This window comes from Heterocephalus glaber, unplaced genomic scaffold (genome assembly GCF_053883595.1).
Source record: "Heterocephalus glaber isolate CG9 unplaced genomic scaffold, H.glaber_assembly_v1.0 deba00001687, whole genome shotgun sequence".
Lineage (NCBI taxonomy): Eukaryota > Metazoa > Chordata > Mammalia > Rodentia > Bathyergidae > Heterocephalus > Heterocephalus glaber.
In genome coordinates this window covers 28,146,090-28,161,369 of record NW_028258412.1, presented here as the reverse complement: position 1 = coordinate 28,161,369, position 15,280 = coordinate 28,146,090, and the positions used below count along the sequence as shown (strand labels likewise).

The 15,280-nt window shown below is 43.3% G+C and overlaps 1 protein-coding gene across 1 annotated transcript in view; it reads right to left on the bottom strand.

Annotated features, from left to right (window-relative positions):
* LOC147822052 (uncharacterized) overlaps positions 1-15,280 on the bottom strand; it is a 90,004-nt gene that overhangs the window by 62,159 nt on the left and 12,565 nt on the right. Inside the window, exon 4 of the mRNA XM_087198682.1 lies at positions 7,563-7,659. Coding sequence (XP_087054808.1) covers positions 7,563-7,659 — 97 coding nt within the window. The remainder of the gene's footprint in view (positions 1-7,562; positions 7,660-15,280) is intronic.

Sequence of the window (15,280 nt, the reverse complement as noted above, 5' to 3'; positions counted from 1 at the left end):
CCTTCCCCTTGCTCAGGTGGAATATCTAGAGACCCACGAGGCCAAAACAGATGGTGAGGGCCACAGCAGTCTGGAAGGTTTTCATGGCTTTTGGTTGGGCATTGAAATACCCCAAATGGCCAGGATGTCTTTTCTATGCTCCGCAGGGAACTGGCAAGTGACTAACACTGCTGAGCTTTCCTCCTCCTAGCTCTGGCTCCATGTCCAGAACACCATGGGCCTGCTCTGCAGCCAGAGCCAGCACCAGAGAAAGAGCCTCCTCTGGAGACAGGAGAGAAGCAGAAGCCAGCTCCACAGCACTCCTGCCTCTCTGCTGCTGCTGACAAGGACAGGTCCTTGCAGAAGGTGCTCTTAGCCTTCTCTCCCAAGCTGCTGGCAGAGCAGCTGACCTTGATGGGTGAGGTGAGCAGCTGAGCTCTGTGCGGTAGGGTGGGGTGGGGGACACCCATCCTTCTCGCACTGATCTCCTCAGGCTTGACATTCCCAGTTTACCAGATCAGAGTTCCTTCTTCTACCAACTGCATCACCTATACTTGTCTCTCAGCCCCAAGCCACTCCTGTCCTTGGGTGGAGGTCAACAGTAGAGGCAGGGCACTCACATGCCCGCTTCACACAGTGACTGTGATGTCAAGTGAGATTGAACCATTGGGAAACAGGGCGGGGAGTCAGACCAACTGGCTGAGGAGGGTGTGCCCTGAGGTGCAGGCAGGAGCATGTGTCACCTTGCCATCATCCCAGGAGACCTGGCCAGCCTTATCACTTTGTAGGCATTTGAGATTCATGGGTTCTACCGCACACACCCACACAGGGCCACCAGTCATAGCTGTCCCAGGAAATGTGCCACTGACCTGGGCAAAGGAGCAGAGGGCAGGTGAAGTTGGAAAGAAGACAATACCTCAAAATGAGCGGGACTGAGATGTCTGCTCATGCTGGAGGTTTGGGAGGATGGGCACGGGGAAAATGCCACTGATTTTCATGTCAGTGCTAGGTCCTAGGTCATAAGTTGGACATCAATAGTGGGCAGTGGAGGAAAACCAGCTATTTGCAGAAGTCTCTGTCCATATCTGCAGCTTCCTGATGTCCAGCTCAGGCCATGGCCACCTGCCTGTGGATGGCTGAAACCATCGACTATATAGGTTGGGTTCTGCCCATGTGATGCTGTCTTCCTCCACAGGAGCTGTTCAAGGATGTGGTGCCCTGGGACTGCCTGGGCTCCATCTGGACCCAGAGAAACAAAAAGGGCAAAGAACATCTGGCGCCCACCGTTCGGGCCACTACCACACATTTTAATCACGTGGCCAACTGCACGATCACCTCCTGCTTTGGGGGTCCCAGCACGAGGGCTGGAGACAGGGCCAGGGTGGTGGAGCACTGGATCCGGGTGGCCAAGCTAAGTGGCAAGAGGGTGCTGGCAATTTCCTCTGGACAACTACAATCTGCCTCTTTTCCTCCATCAGCTCTTGGGACTGTAGGCTCTTTTCTAAGATGTTCCATGATCGCTAGTGCCTCCTTGTCATGGGGACCCTGACCTCGACTCGTAGGTCATGTGGTGTGGTGGGTGCTGTCATGTGATCTAAGCTTCTTTGAGTTTCACTAAAATCCTCCTCCCTGAAAGATAGCCTATTTAATAAATGGTGTTGGAACAACTGGATTTCAACCTGCCAAAGATTCAAACTAGAGCAATACCTATCACCATGCACTAAACTAAGATCAAAGTGGATTAAAGATCTAAATATTAAGTCAGAAACACTAAACTTGCTGGAAGATAAGTTAGGTAGAACTCTGGAAGACATTGGCATAGGAAAAGACTTCATGAACAAAACCTCAGGAGCATGGGAACTAGCAGAAAGAACCCACAACTGGGATCTCATCTTATTAAAAAGCTTCTACACTGCAAAAGAAACCACCAACAGAGCTAACAGACATCCTACAATATGGGAAAAAATTTTTAGCAGCTGTACCTCAGACAAAGGACTGCTATCTAGAATATATAAAGAATTGAAAACAATCAGACCCCCCAAATTCAAAGACCCAATTCAAAAATGGGCATCTGAAATGAACAGACATTTCTCAGACAAAGAAGTAAAAGCAGCAAACAAATATATGAACAAATGTTCAACATCATTCGTCATTTGAGAGATGCAGATGAAAACAACATTGAGATTCCACCTCACACCACAAAGAACTGGCTGCTATCAAGAAATCATCCAATATCAAATGCTGGTGGGGTTGTGAGGAGAAAGGAACCCTTCTCCATTGTTGGTGGGAGTGCAGACTGGTGCAACCACTGTAGAAATCAGTGTGAAGATACCTCAAAGCACTAGGACTGGAAGTCCCGTTTGACCCAGCTATTCCCCTGCTGGGTATCTTCCCAAAAGAATTAAAAGAATCTTACCACAGTGATATATGTGTCCCCATGTTCATAGCAGCACAGTTTGTAATAGCTAAAGCTTGGAAGCAGCCCAAATGCCCATCAACTGGAAACTGGGTAAAGAAGATGTGGGGTTTTTTATAAAATGGAGTACTACTCAGCCATAAAGAATGAGAAACTAGAGACATTTATAGATAAATGGATACATATAGAGGCCATCCTCTTAAGTGAAATAAATAGGACACACATGCGTAAATATGAAATTGTTTCTCTAGTGTGAGAAACTGAATGTGTAAACAAGGGTTAAAATGATTAAAATGAATAACTGACAATTTGAAATAGGAAAAAAGGTCCAAAGATGAAGGAGTGAAGGGAGGGGAAGGGGAAAGGAAAAGAGGGAAAGCAAAAACTATGAGAAAAGGAAAAAAAAAAAAAAGGAAACAAAGTCTATGTAAATAGGGAAGGGTGGAGGGGGTGAAGGGTGCACAGGGAATGGGGGAATAAATAAGAACCAAGATGCATCATGTACAGGTACAAGCACCCAATGATAAATGTAAATGAATTGTATACCTAAAATGTACCAATAAAAGAACTAAAAAAATAAAATAAAAACTCTTCCTCCCTGAGAGTGCTGTCATTTGGGCCCAGTTAGTCCCTCCCATGGCTCCCTGGGCATCATCTCACCCAGGAGGGGAAAGGCAGCAGAGGTAGCTGAAACTGGACCAGGCTGATCTCCAGCTGCCCCACCCTACATGCAATGGTTTCCTCCCTTCTCTCCCTAGGAGTGCCTAAGGCTCAGGAACTTCTCCTCACTGCATGCCATCACCTCTGCTCTGCAGAGCACACTGGTCCATTGGCTGAGTAGCACCTGGCAAGAGGTATCCAGGTGGGCCTGGCTTTCTCCATAGCGACACTGGGGCACACAAGGGCCCGTCTATTGTAATAGATCTGACTCTGCCTCCTACATGATCCTAGTAGGGGTTGGGAAGCCAGGGACACAGAGGGAACCCATCACCTTGTAGGCAGGATTCCTAAGGTTCCCTGCACTCACTTCCCTGGGTTTCTGACTCAGGTTACTGTCTTCGTTTCTTTTCTCTTTGCTGAGACAAAATAACCCACATCCAAAGTTAAAGGAGGAAAGGTTTAATTTCCTCACAGTTTGTAGTCAGTCTAAAGTTGTCTGGCTCCTAGGAAGGGAGAATGACAGAGGAACGTTGGAGAGGAGAAGCAGTTGATGGCAGAGTAAGGCAGGCCTAAGGAAGCAAAACAGCAAAGTAGTGAGGATGCAGCCAGCAGCAAGCAACAACAGCAGCCCTCTTCCAGTCCCTTACATTCTGTCCAGGATGCACACCATTCAGGCGGGTCACGCCCACAGCCAGGGTGGGCCTTGCCCTTATGTACACCCCGAATTATGCCAAACCAATGAATGGACTCATTTAGTAAGCACACTCCATTGATCCCAGCATCACACCCTCTGGATCCAGCCACCTCTCAGAAGCGTGACTTGCCCCCACATGGGGCTCTGAGGGGACAAATGGACACAAACCATAAGAGTTACTTAACTGCCAGGCACAGTTGTACACAAGGGTCTTTCAAGTGAGCACTAGACAGCAACAGAACTGTTTGCCCAGCTGAAACCATAACTGCCAAACGTGACAAAACAGATGATCAGTGGAAATGGGGAGGAGACCCAGAGGGTCAAAGGAAAGGACCCATCCCTGTCCTGGGGCTCTAATACATTTTAGATGAACCCAGCTAGAATCGCTCCCTCAGGCAGGTTGTGTCCTCTGGGGTCTCAAATAAAATGAATTTGAACTCACATACCTCCTATTATTCTGCAATTCCTCCTCACTGTTTCCCCTCTCAAACAGGAAAAGCTTCAAAAATTTCAATAAGTTGTGTGCCAAGGACACGCAGAGAGCAGGAATCTGCTTATGAAGGCAATTTTGAGGCTCAGATCTGGGGTGAAAGTGTTTGAAACAGAGAGAAAGGGGTGACATTGGAAGAGGTTCTGTGCCAGATGGGATTGTTTTTCTCATTTGAAGCTTGAGAAATTCCAGTTGTATCTTCTGGAATCGGAGGACTGGCTGTATCAGTCTTTTTTTAAGCTGAAGGCCTGGGGGCACATGAGGCTTAAGGGATTTTGCTGGGCTCTCCACGGAGGGTGGATGAGCTGGCAGAATCAGCAGGTCTCTGGCTGCCATGCTGGTCCCTCCTGCTGGAAAGTGGCTTCCCCCATGCAGTTGGCTGGAGGTGGTAAGGCTTCCTTACTCCAGCAACTTGGCCCACAATATTTTAGGAAATCAGGACCTGTTCTTCTTCCATCTTCACTAAACCTCTGACAGAAGGGGACACGCTGACTATAATGGAGAAATCCCACTGGGACAGGTGGTCAGGGGGAAGCTCAGCTCCTGTGCCAGTGGGTACACTTGGGACTGATTCATGGGTGTGCTGTCACTCCCCTCTGCTCCTTTGCTCACACTGATGGGTCTTCAGATTCCTACTTCAGTGTCCAGTTGGCAGCAACACTGTCTCCTGACGGATGTTAGAACTATCTTGAGGATGCATGTATTCAATAGTAGATCCTAACTGATCCGATCTCAGAGCCCATTTCCCAAGGAAATATCTCCTCATCACTCAGAGTTGACAACTTGGGAGGTCACATTCTTGGTGACTGAGCAGAGGCTCTGTCAAAAGAACTCCCTTGGGGGATTCATAGGAGGAGGAGAAGTTGGGCGTGGCTGCCCATCTAGCTGTGGGGCAGAGACTTCAGGGATCCAGGACAGGCAGGAGCTTCTCAAACATGCTATCTGAGACATGCTGCTCTATTCCATTGTGCATGGGCATGGCAGGGTCTGCAGACACTCATCAAGAGCTCAGAGCAGGGGACAGTGGCTAGGACATAAGAGATTAATCCAGATCTTGCTCTTATGGAGCAGGTAAGATCATGAGAGAAGTAGTTACAAGTGAGGATCTTTCTTGCATTTTCTTTGTCAACTTGCCCTTCCACTTTCTGCCATGTTAGATGCAGCAATAAACCCTGTCCACATGTGGTTGCCTGGTCTGGAGTTTTCAGCTTCCAAAACTGTGTAAAGTATAACTTTCTTTTATAAATCACCTGGTCTCAGGTATTCTGTAACAAGCAGCAGCAAATGGACTAAGCTAAGAGGAAACCTGAGGAAAACATTGACAGAACAGCACTGGAGAGAGGGCTTCTTAGTGATTCTTTACTGAATCACTAAGATGGCCCTGGAGATGGCCTTCCTCAGAACCTTGGGTGGTGCATACCAATAAACCACTTCTGCTTAAATTGGTTGATGTACGATTGATCAAATAGTGCAGATGAAACAATCCTAATGATACAGAAGCTAACTGTCCCTTATTCTATCACTAAATACAGTAAGTCCTTGACTTTCAAACATTCAAGTTTCGAACTTTTGCAAGTATACTGCATAAGACTCACTTTGTTGGCTTACTAATGAATTCAATTTACAAACAATCCTCCTGGAACAGAACTCATTCATAAGTTGGGGACTTACTGTAGACAGGATGTAGTAAACATATCTGATAGGGTTATCCATGGTAAATTAGCATAAAAAGAGTAAAATGAATAACTACGGCAAATAAGTACAATACTGGCCTCTTTTGGGGTAAGAATTGAGAAGACAGAAGCTCTAAAAGACCTCCTTGTAAAGTATCAAAATGCTAAGGGCAAGACTGGTAAGAGAAAACTGTATACAGGAGATTCATTCTGGCTCCCAGTGCCAGGAATCAGCAAAAACAGAACACACTATAAGAAAGGTAGAGCAAGGGGATGAAATGGTTCTAGCTTCTAAAAATGAGGCAAGGGAGTGGCAGGGAGCAGGAAGAGGGAAATTGGGTCAATCAAACCCAAAATGAAAGAGCAGGTGAAAGATAGGTGTGGCTATCAATTACCAGTAGAGGGGAAAAAAAGATTGAAGTTTCAGAATGGAAGTTCCCATGGTTTAATATGTCCCCTATGTGTCCTATTATGGTTCAGATCCAAAATTTCCTTCAAAAGTCACCTGTGGGGCTAGCAATTTAGCTCAGTGGCTCCGTGCCTGCCTTGCAGGCTCGAGGTCCTAAGTTCAATCCCTGGTACAAAAAAAAAGTCTCAAGTGTTTGGAGGTAGGGCTTGGCTGGAAGAGGCAGGGGGTGTGACCTGGAAATGAATACTCTTGTCCCTGGCTTCTCCTTTCTCTATCTGCTTCCCAGCTGCCATGGGTGGAGCAGCAATCCTCAGCCATTTAGGGGACAAATTAAGCCATGAGACCACTGTTCTCCTAAATGGATTATGGTAGTGACTTATGAAAGAGCTGGAGGAAACCTGGTCTGATGAGGGCCTGGTGTTTACTTCTAAGTTTGTGCCTTACTGCTGCATCTTCCAGAGGGGAAGAACAATATGGCACAGAAAGAAGTGCCAAAAAGATCTTACATTTGATTCCTCCACACAATATGCTTAGTCTTTGACTTGTCAGATTCCAGAACTGTAAGAAATAAGTTTCTCTTTGAGAAATTACCAAATCTGTGCTGGGGTATTTTTTTATAGCAGTACTAGTACACTAAGACAGAAGTCTTTTAAAAGATACAGTACTCAGCCTGGAGGTGTAGCAGAATACTTGCTCACTGTGCACAAGGCACTGAATTCTGCATTCAGCAGCATAAACAAAAAAGCAATACACAAGGAAAATTGAGAATATTAAAACAAACAAACAAAAGCCCCACTTTGAACTTGGGGAAGAGCAAGAGGACTTGGTGGAGCAGTGTGAAGGCAGGTTCCACAGGGGCCATTGAAGCAAGGGAAGCAGTGAAGGTGTCACACGAAGCAGCATATGATAGGAAAGGGCACAGCAATGATATTGAGCAGCAGAGAAGACATGGAACACAGGCTCTCCCAGGGTATTCCAGATAATGAAGCTGGAACTACAGTTGTGGACTTTAAGCAGACATGAAATAGCATCAGCTAAGAGGAAGAAGAAATGCTTGCTCAAATGAGTAATCAAAGGAGTCTGTTACCCAGCAAGGAAGAAAATTAAGGATGCCAGGGAGGAATGAGATTAAGAGAACACAGTTATAAAGATAGAAGAAAAGCACAGACAAGAGGGGTACAACACATCAGCATCTAAACCAGCTCTTGAGAGGGAAAAGATCTGAACATCACGTCACTCACCCAGCCAGCCCTGATGTGGGATTTGAGCCAGCACCATCCACAGTTCCTCTCTTTGCTCCAACTTGAAGATGATACCAGGTTTGGTGTGATGATACCCTATGCAGAGTAAATTATACAGAACTTGGACCAAAACTATTTGGGATTCAGGAACAGGAAGGTCTAGTTTAAGATATAACAAAACCCTTTTGCACTTTGACAAAGCAAAAACCTTCAACCAGCACATACTGATGCCAATGGGGTACTGAGAAAATCTGACTCGAGTATGAGGCCAACATAACTAAGCATTTTATGGAAGCACTAGATTCCAGCAACTGAGGAGGGGAAGCTTGAAGACTGTACACATCACACTCAGGGAGGTAGCACCTACGCAGGGAGACTAGGTTGCTGTAATTCTCCATCACGCTCCTGCACAGGCACTTCTGCACTGGATGCAACAACTGCCACTCCTCTCAAGTAAAATCCACAAACACATCCATGAATGACAGTGGTCCCTGGAATGGAACATGCCCACCCAACTACAAGTTCTTTTACTGAGGTTCTGAAAAACAACAGGCTGCATAGGGTATTCATTTTTTACACTCCACTTTGTGAGAAAAATGAAAATTCCATTGAGGTGCACCCAGTCAGTCATCTTTTAATTCAACACATGAGAGCTGGGGTGATCTCTCTTTAAAATTTCAGGCTACCCCAAGAGACACAGAACTCTGCAAAGTACTCCCTAGACATGGGGTCCTCAGTGCTAAAGGCAAGACAGGCACTGGCAAAGAGGCCAACTGGTTACCCTACACCTGCAGCAGTGCCAGTTATTTGTGCAGATGATATAAAAATGAATGAAATTTTCTCCTGCCCTCAAAAATTACTCAGCATTGCAGAGGGGCAAAGTTGAATGCATAGAAAATCAAAGAAGCAAAGATAAAAAGACATGAGTGGAACTTGGGCACAAAGAGGGAAGTGAGTAATGCTACTGGACAGTGCTAACTGCAGTCTGTGAGAGTTTCTACAGAAGGGATCACTAGAGAAAGCATGTCAAAACTGGGTGGAAGGGGCCGGAGACATAGATCAGTGGCACTGCCACCTGCCTCGCAAGCGCAAGGTCCTGAGTTCAATCCCCAGTATGGGGGAAGAAAAAAGAACAAAAAGACTTTTGGTAGTGAAAGCACTAGACAGCGAGACAGGAAACATGAGTTCTAGTTCTTGTTTTTACCATGGTGTGACTTTGGGAATATGTCAGTCCATTTTCTGTTGCTAAAGCAAAATACCTGACTTTGAATGCTGATGGAATAAAAGTCAAAAACTGTAAGTAGCATCCAGTTTGTGGGACAAAAGATCTGAACACAAGATATGCAGATGGCAAATAAACACATGAAAGTGCTCAACATTATATATAAATTAGAGAATTGTCAAGTGAAACAACAATGAGCCAGGCACAGTAGAAGCACCTATATTCCCAGCTACTTAGGAAGCTGAGGCAGGAAGATCATTTGTGCCCAGGAGGTAGAGGTCAGTCTGGGGGTAATACTGTGAGATCCAGCTCAGAAAACAAACAAACAAACAAAAATAATGGAATGTCTCTATACACCTACAAATCAGCTAAAATCCAGAACACTGACAACAAATGCTAGAGAGGATGCAGAGCAACAGGAATTTTCAATGATTCCTGGTAAAGCCATTTTGGAAGATGGTCTGGCAGTTTTTTATATAGCTAAATATAATCTTGCTATACAGGGCTGGGGATTTAGCTCAGTGGTTCCACTGCCTGCCTCATAAGCGCAAGGTCCTGAGTTCGATCCCCAGTACCAAAAAAAAAAAAATCTTGCTATACAATTCAGCAACTGTGTTCCTAGCTATGTACCCAAATGAAATAAACTATTATGTCCAAGAAAAATGATATACATTGCAAACATCAAAACTGAAAGATAATATCACTACTGATCCAATAGACAAGGAAAGTCTAATAGATCTATGCATACTAAATTAAATAACTTACATGAAACGGACATATTCATTGAAAGACACTACCAAATTCACTCAAAAATTTATCTATAACCTTGGGCTGGGGATATATCTCAGTGATACTAAGCATGTGTAAGGCCCTAGATTTGATCCCAATACCATGAAAAAAAGAGAACCTTAATAGCTAATTCTATTAAAGAAATGGAATTCCTGTGAGGCAGGATGACAGCTTGCCTGATTACTGTGACATATAAGTGCTCAAAGTTGCCATCACTACTAAGGTGCTGAGGAATATCCTCAAGGAGCTCTACCACTTGCTGAAGCCCATGGTGCATTTGGAGCCAGATGATATGGTCAAGCTCCATGCCCTAGAGAAACTGGATCATGAGAAACTTCCTGCTCCCGCCACAGAAGCTGAAGAAAGACTGCTGTACTGCCACTGACCTGGCTCTAAGGACCTGAAGGAGGAATGCAGGGACCAGAAAGCAAGAGTAATGCCCAAGCCTTCCTGCTGCTTCTTCGGTGCTGGAAATATGACTGACCTGAGGGTGGTTTTATGAAACTGGTCCTTTTGAGTCTTTAGGCTGACCCTCATAAAGCATCTATTCAGCCACCTGCATCCACCTCACTGCATGTGCAGTTAAAAGAAAAAAGACAACAAATTCCATTGGCCTGCATATTTTTCAGTGTCAAGTACATTCAGAGAAGGACGTTTCCCAAATGCTAATATGACCAATGGAATTTTACTGATGGATCATTGTCTTGCAATGTGAGAAGCTGGCCTCCCACAGGTCACATATCTTGTATTGTTTTGTGGTGATATTATTCTTCCTTGTGATAGTGAGGTGCAGGCAAAGTTAGCATCTTTGGGTGCCAAAGAGGCATCTGAGTGAGATACAGTTGGGGGATGGGTAGGAAGTAGTTACCAAAGATGCAAAATGGCATAAAATGATCTTGATTGTCAGGAGGAAAAAAATGAAAGTTGTACTTAAAGGCATACAAGTTGAAAAGAATGGCATTTTTGGAAGATGACATTATTGTTTATGAAGAAAATACCAAAGATGCTTTAAAAAGTTCCTAGAAATGACAAATTGACTTTAGCAAGATCATGGAACACAAGATCAATATACTAAAGTTGGTTGTATGCCTATACAGCAGCAATGATTAGCATGCTCCATAAACAGTGCCCTTTTTTTGTTTTGATTTTTTTTTTTACATTCCTGGGGATTGAACCCAGTGCCTTGTGTGTGCTAGGTAAGTACTCTATCACCAACCTACATCACCAGCCTGTTTTTTTTTTTCTTTTTTTGGGGGTACTGGGGATCGAACTCAGGATCTTGTGCTTGTGAGGCAGGCAGCAGCACCACTGAGCTAAATTCTGGGCTCCACCAGCCTCTTTTTAAATTTTATTTTGAGACAAATCCTCACTAAATTGCCCAAGCTGGCATTAAATTTGCAATTCTTCTGCCTCAGCCTTCCCAGTAGCTAGAACTATAGTTGTGCAGCACCACACCCAGGCTCAAACACTGATTTTTTTAAAAACTCAAAAAAGCCAAGCATGGTGGCACACACTTGTAATCCCAGCTACTTGGGAGCCTGAGGCAGGAGAATTCTTGAGATTTCTTAAAACTCTGGCTTTTAAAAATAAAGGGACAGGGACAGGGATTTAGCTCAGTGGTTCCAGCGCCTGCCTTGCAAGCTCAAGGACCTGAGTTTGATCGCCAGTACCAAAAAATTAAAAAATTTAAAAAAAATTAAGGGACAGGGGGGCCGGGATTTAGCTCAGTGGTTCTGCCACCTGCTTCACAAGCAAAAGGACCCCAAGTTCAATCCCCGGTACCAAAAAAACAACAACAAGGGCCAGGGATTTAGCTCAGTGGTTCCACTGTCTGCCTTGCAAGCACAAGGACCCAAGTTCGAAGCCCAGTACCAAATAAATAAATAAATAAAGGCCAGGGATTTAGCTCAGTGGTGCCACACTTGCCTTGCAAGCACAAGGTCCTGAGTTCGATCCCCAGTACTATAAAATAAATAAATAAATAATAGTAAAGATCAACACAAACATATACACTCACTTGCCCTCACCCCATGTCCTCTAATTAGCCTTGACTGAGCTCCTGCCAACTCACTTTTGATCATTTGTAGCCTCAGAACTTCTTGGGCCTCAAGACTATGAAAAGCCTGTATCAATAAAAATCTCAGCAAAGGAAAAAAATATATATATATCAAAGAAAATCTAGATACATTGTGCCCACAGGTTGGAAAACTCAGTGGTATATGATGTAAATACATGTCAGTTTGTTTTATAGATTCAGTGGAATTCTAACCAAAATGCCAGCAAGCTCTTTTGGCTATTTATAAACTTTTCTACTTTACATGGAAAGGGATAAAAACCAAAAGTTTCTGAAGAACACTATTCTAAAGTTTCTAAAAGAAACTGTAGAAATTCTAAAGAATTTTAAACAACTCTAAAGAATTTTAAACAATTCTGAAGAAAAGCAAGGGAGGAAAACCCCCCATTACCAGTTTTAAGCTTTACTACTCGATCAAGACAGTATGGATTTTTTGTTGTTGTTGTTGTTTTTGTTGTTGTTGTTTTTATTTTGGTACCGGGGATCGAACTCGGGTCCTTGTGCTTGCAAGGCAGACAGTGGAACCACTGAGCTAAATCCCTGGCCCTTGTTGTTGTTTTTTTGGTACCGGGGATTGAACTTGGGGTCCTTTTGCTTGTGAAGCAGGTGGCAGAACCACTGAGCTAAATCCCCGGCCCCAAGACAGTATGGTAATACTGAAAGATTAGACCTGTAGACCAATAAACAAAACAGAGAGCCTAGAAACAAAGAAAGGCTTTGAAACAAAAATAAAGCTCAATACATATCCCGTACCCTAGAGAAAATTTAATTAAAAGTGATTCATAGACTTAAATGTGAAAGCTAAAACTCTAAAAGTCTAAAAAGAGCTAACAGAAAAAATTGTGTACTTTCATTTGGGGAATGAGATTTTAGATATGACATCAAAAGTACAATCCATTTCTATTTTTTTTTTTCCAGGGATTGAACTCGGGACCTTGCACTTGCCAGGCAGGCATGGTGCCACTGAGCTGATCCTTGGCTCTCCATTACTAAATATTAAGATCGAGAAAGTGGACTCTGTCAAAATTACACTATTTTATTCTGTGAAAAGACAGTATTATGAGAATGAAAAACAACTCAGAAACTAGAAAAACATATCCACAAATCACTTTTCTGATGAAGGACTCAATACACAATATGTAAAGAATTGAAAAAACTTAATGACAAAGGAATAGTACATTAAAAAATGGGCAAATGGGTCTGGGGATTTAGCTCAGTGGTTCCGGCACCTGCCTCGCAAGTGCAAGGTCCCAAGTTTGATTCCTGGTACCAAAAAAAAAGGCCAAATGCAGGCTGGGAATATAGCTCAGCAATAGAGTGGTTGCCTAGCATACATGAGGTCTTCATTCAATCCTAAGTACCACAGAGAAAAAGGCAAATGATCTGAATAGTCACTTCATCAAAGATATTCAGAGAGCAAAAACACATAGAAAAGAATTGGAACAATACTAGCTATTAAGGAAATTAATTTAAAACCACAATAAAATACAATTATGCACCTACTAGAATGGCAAAGTAAAAAATACCATGCTGTGGCAAGAATGAGAGCAATAAGGACTCTCGTTCATTGCCAGTGGGAATACAACATGGCACAGCAACTTTGGGAGAGTTTCTTATGAAGTTAAACAGAATCTTAGCAATCAATACAGTAATCATGATCATGAGTATTTACCCAATTGACTGAAAATTCATGTCCACACAAAAACACAAACACAAATGTTGACAGCATTTATAATCACCAAAAACTGAAAGGAACCAGACGCCAAGACTTACTATAAATACAGTGCAGTACTGGGATATGGCTAGAAAAACAGATCAATAGAAGAGAATAAATAGTTACACACTCCAGCCATATATAGCAGTACTTGGTACTGTTCACAAACATGAACTCAATCTCAAATGCATGATAAATCTAAACAGAAATAAAATAATAAAGGTAAATTTATTTATGAGTTAAGGATTTAAAAAGTTATTCAATTGGATTCAGAATCACTAGCAATAAAAGAAAAACATTATTAAACACAGAAAGTTAAAGTTAGAAATATCTAATCATGAAAAGTAAACATTACTGGGCTGGGGATTTAGCTCAGTGGCACTGTGCCTGCTTTGCAGGCACATAGTCCTAAGTTTGATCCCCAGTACCAAAAAAAAAAAAAAAGTAAGCATTACTGGCCAGAGGCCCACCTGGACACCACCAACATGCAGGTGCAGGCCCCAGCCAGAGGCCCATCAGAAGCAGTGTAGCACAGGGATCCAGGCCTCACATAGCAGAGAGGACAAAGGCCATTGCTCTGAGCTCAGGAAGATAGCAGAGTAGCGATCAGACTCTCTGAGGTTTATTGTTTAGAACTGAAGCCCACTGGAAGAGCAAAGAGAGTCATTCCAATAAAGACGCAACAGACTGCAGCAGTTGGTAAGTTGTCAGGGTCAATACCTCTTATGAAACCCAGACTCCCTTCAGGGAAAGGGCAGGTCGAACCTGCAGTAGAACTGTGCAGAGTTCAAACTCAAAGGAGATCAAGGAGCTCAATTCCAGTCTTGCAGCCAGAAACCAGCCTGAACTTCAGTGGACTATGGCTCACTCGCTTAAATGAGTCGACAGATCTGTACACTGCCCACGTTGTCCACTGGTGACAACAGAGATGCTTTGAGGGGGACATTTTTTTTCTTCTTTTCTTTTTTTTCCCCTCCTTTTTCATTTCTCACCTTTCTTGTTCCTGTTTTTGTCCTGTTATGTTTTTTCTCCATTGTTCTTATTTTGATAGGAGTGTGAATATGGTTTCTAGTTTTCCTGTTGCTCTTAGTTTGTTCTGTTCTTGTTCTTCTCCTTCTTTCTCTCTTTCCTTCCTGTCTTCATCAGTTTCCCAAAGTTTGCATGAACTTCTTGTGTCCTGTAGCCTTACCCTCTCCTATTTCTCTATCCACCCCCAACTCCTTCTAAATCTCCCCAGAGGCCAAATTCACTATATTGAGTGCCTTATTTACTGGAAACATATTTCTGGTTGGTTCTAGATTTTGATATATAAGCACAACTTTAGTTCGTGTAAGGTAGATTAATTGTTACTTCAGTTTGTCATTTTCTAGGCTGTGTTTGATACTATTGTTGATACTGATTGCATTACTTTGGCCAAAGTGATGTGATTGTTCTAGTCAGTTGTTCTTCCTGATATACCAAGACTGAGATTACCTAAGGGCTACTACAGACTCAAAATCCAATGGCCGACTATACCTGGAAGACAATCTGAGAAGTAGCCATTTCCTAAGGATTCTAAATCCTAGCAATAAAGATACCGGAAATAAGCAATATACAAGCATCAACCCAGGAATTAAACCAAAAACATCAACAACAACAAAAATAGAATTGAGATGATACCTAAACAAGATGCAAACCCAGACTTCCAGATCACCAAAGGCAGATCCAGGGGGCAATGAGATGGAAGAATCTGAAAGTCAACCACCTGGACTCCTTGAACTGGTAACAAGGGCATAACAAAACAGATGAAAGAGGCTCTGGAAAAAATGAAATCAGAAATAATTTCTCAGATAACAACAGAGATGATGACATAATGAAAGACAAGATTAATAATCCTAGACCAAGGGCCAGGGATGTGGCTCAGTGGCATGCCTGCCTGG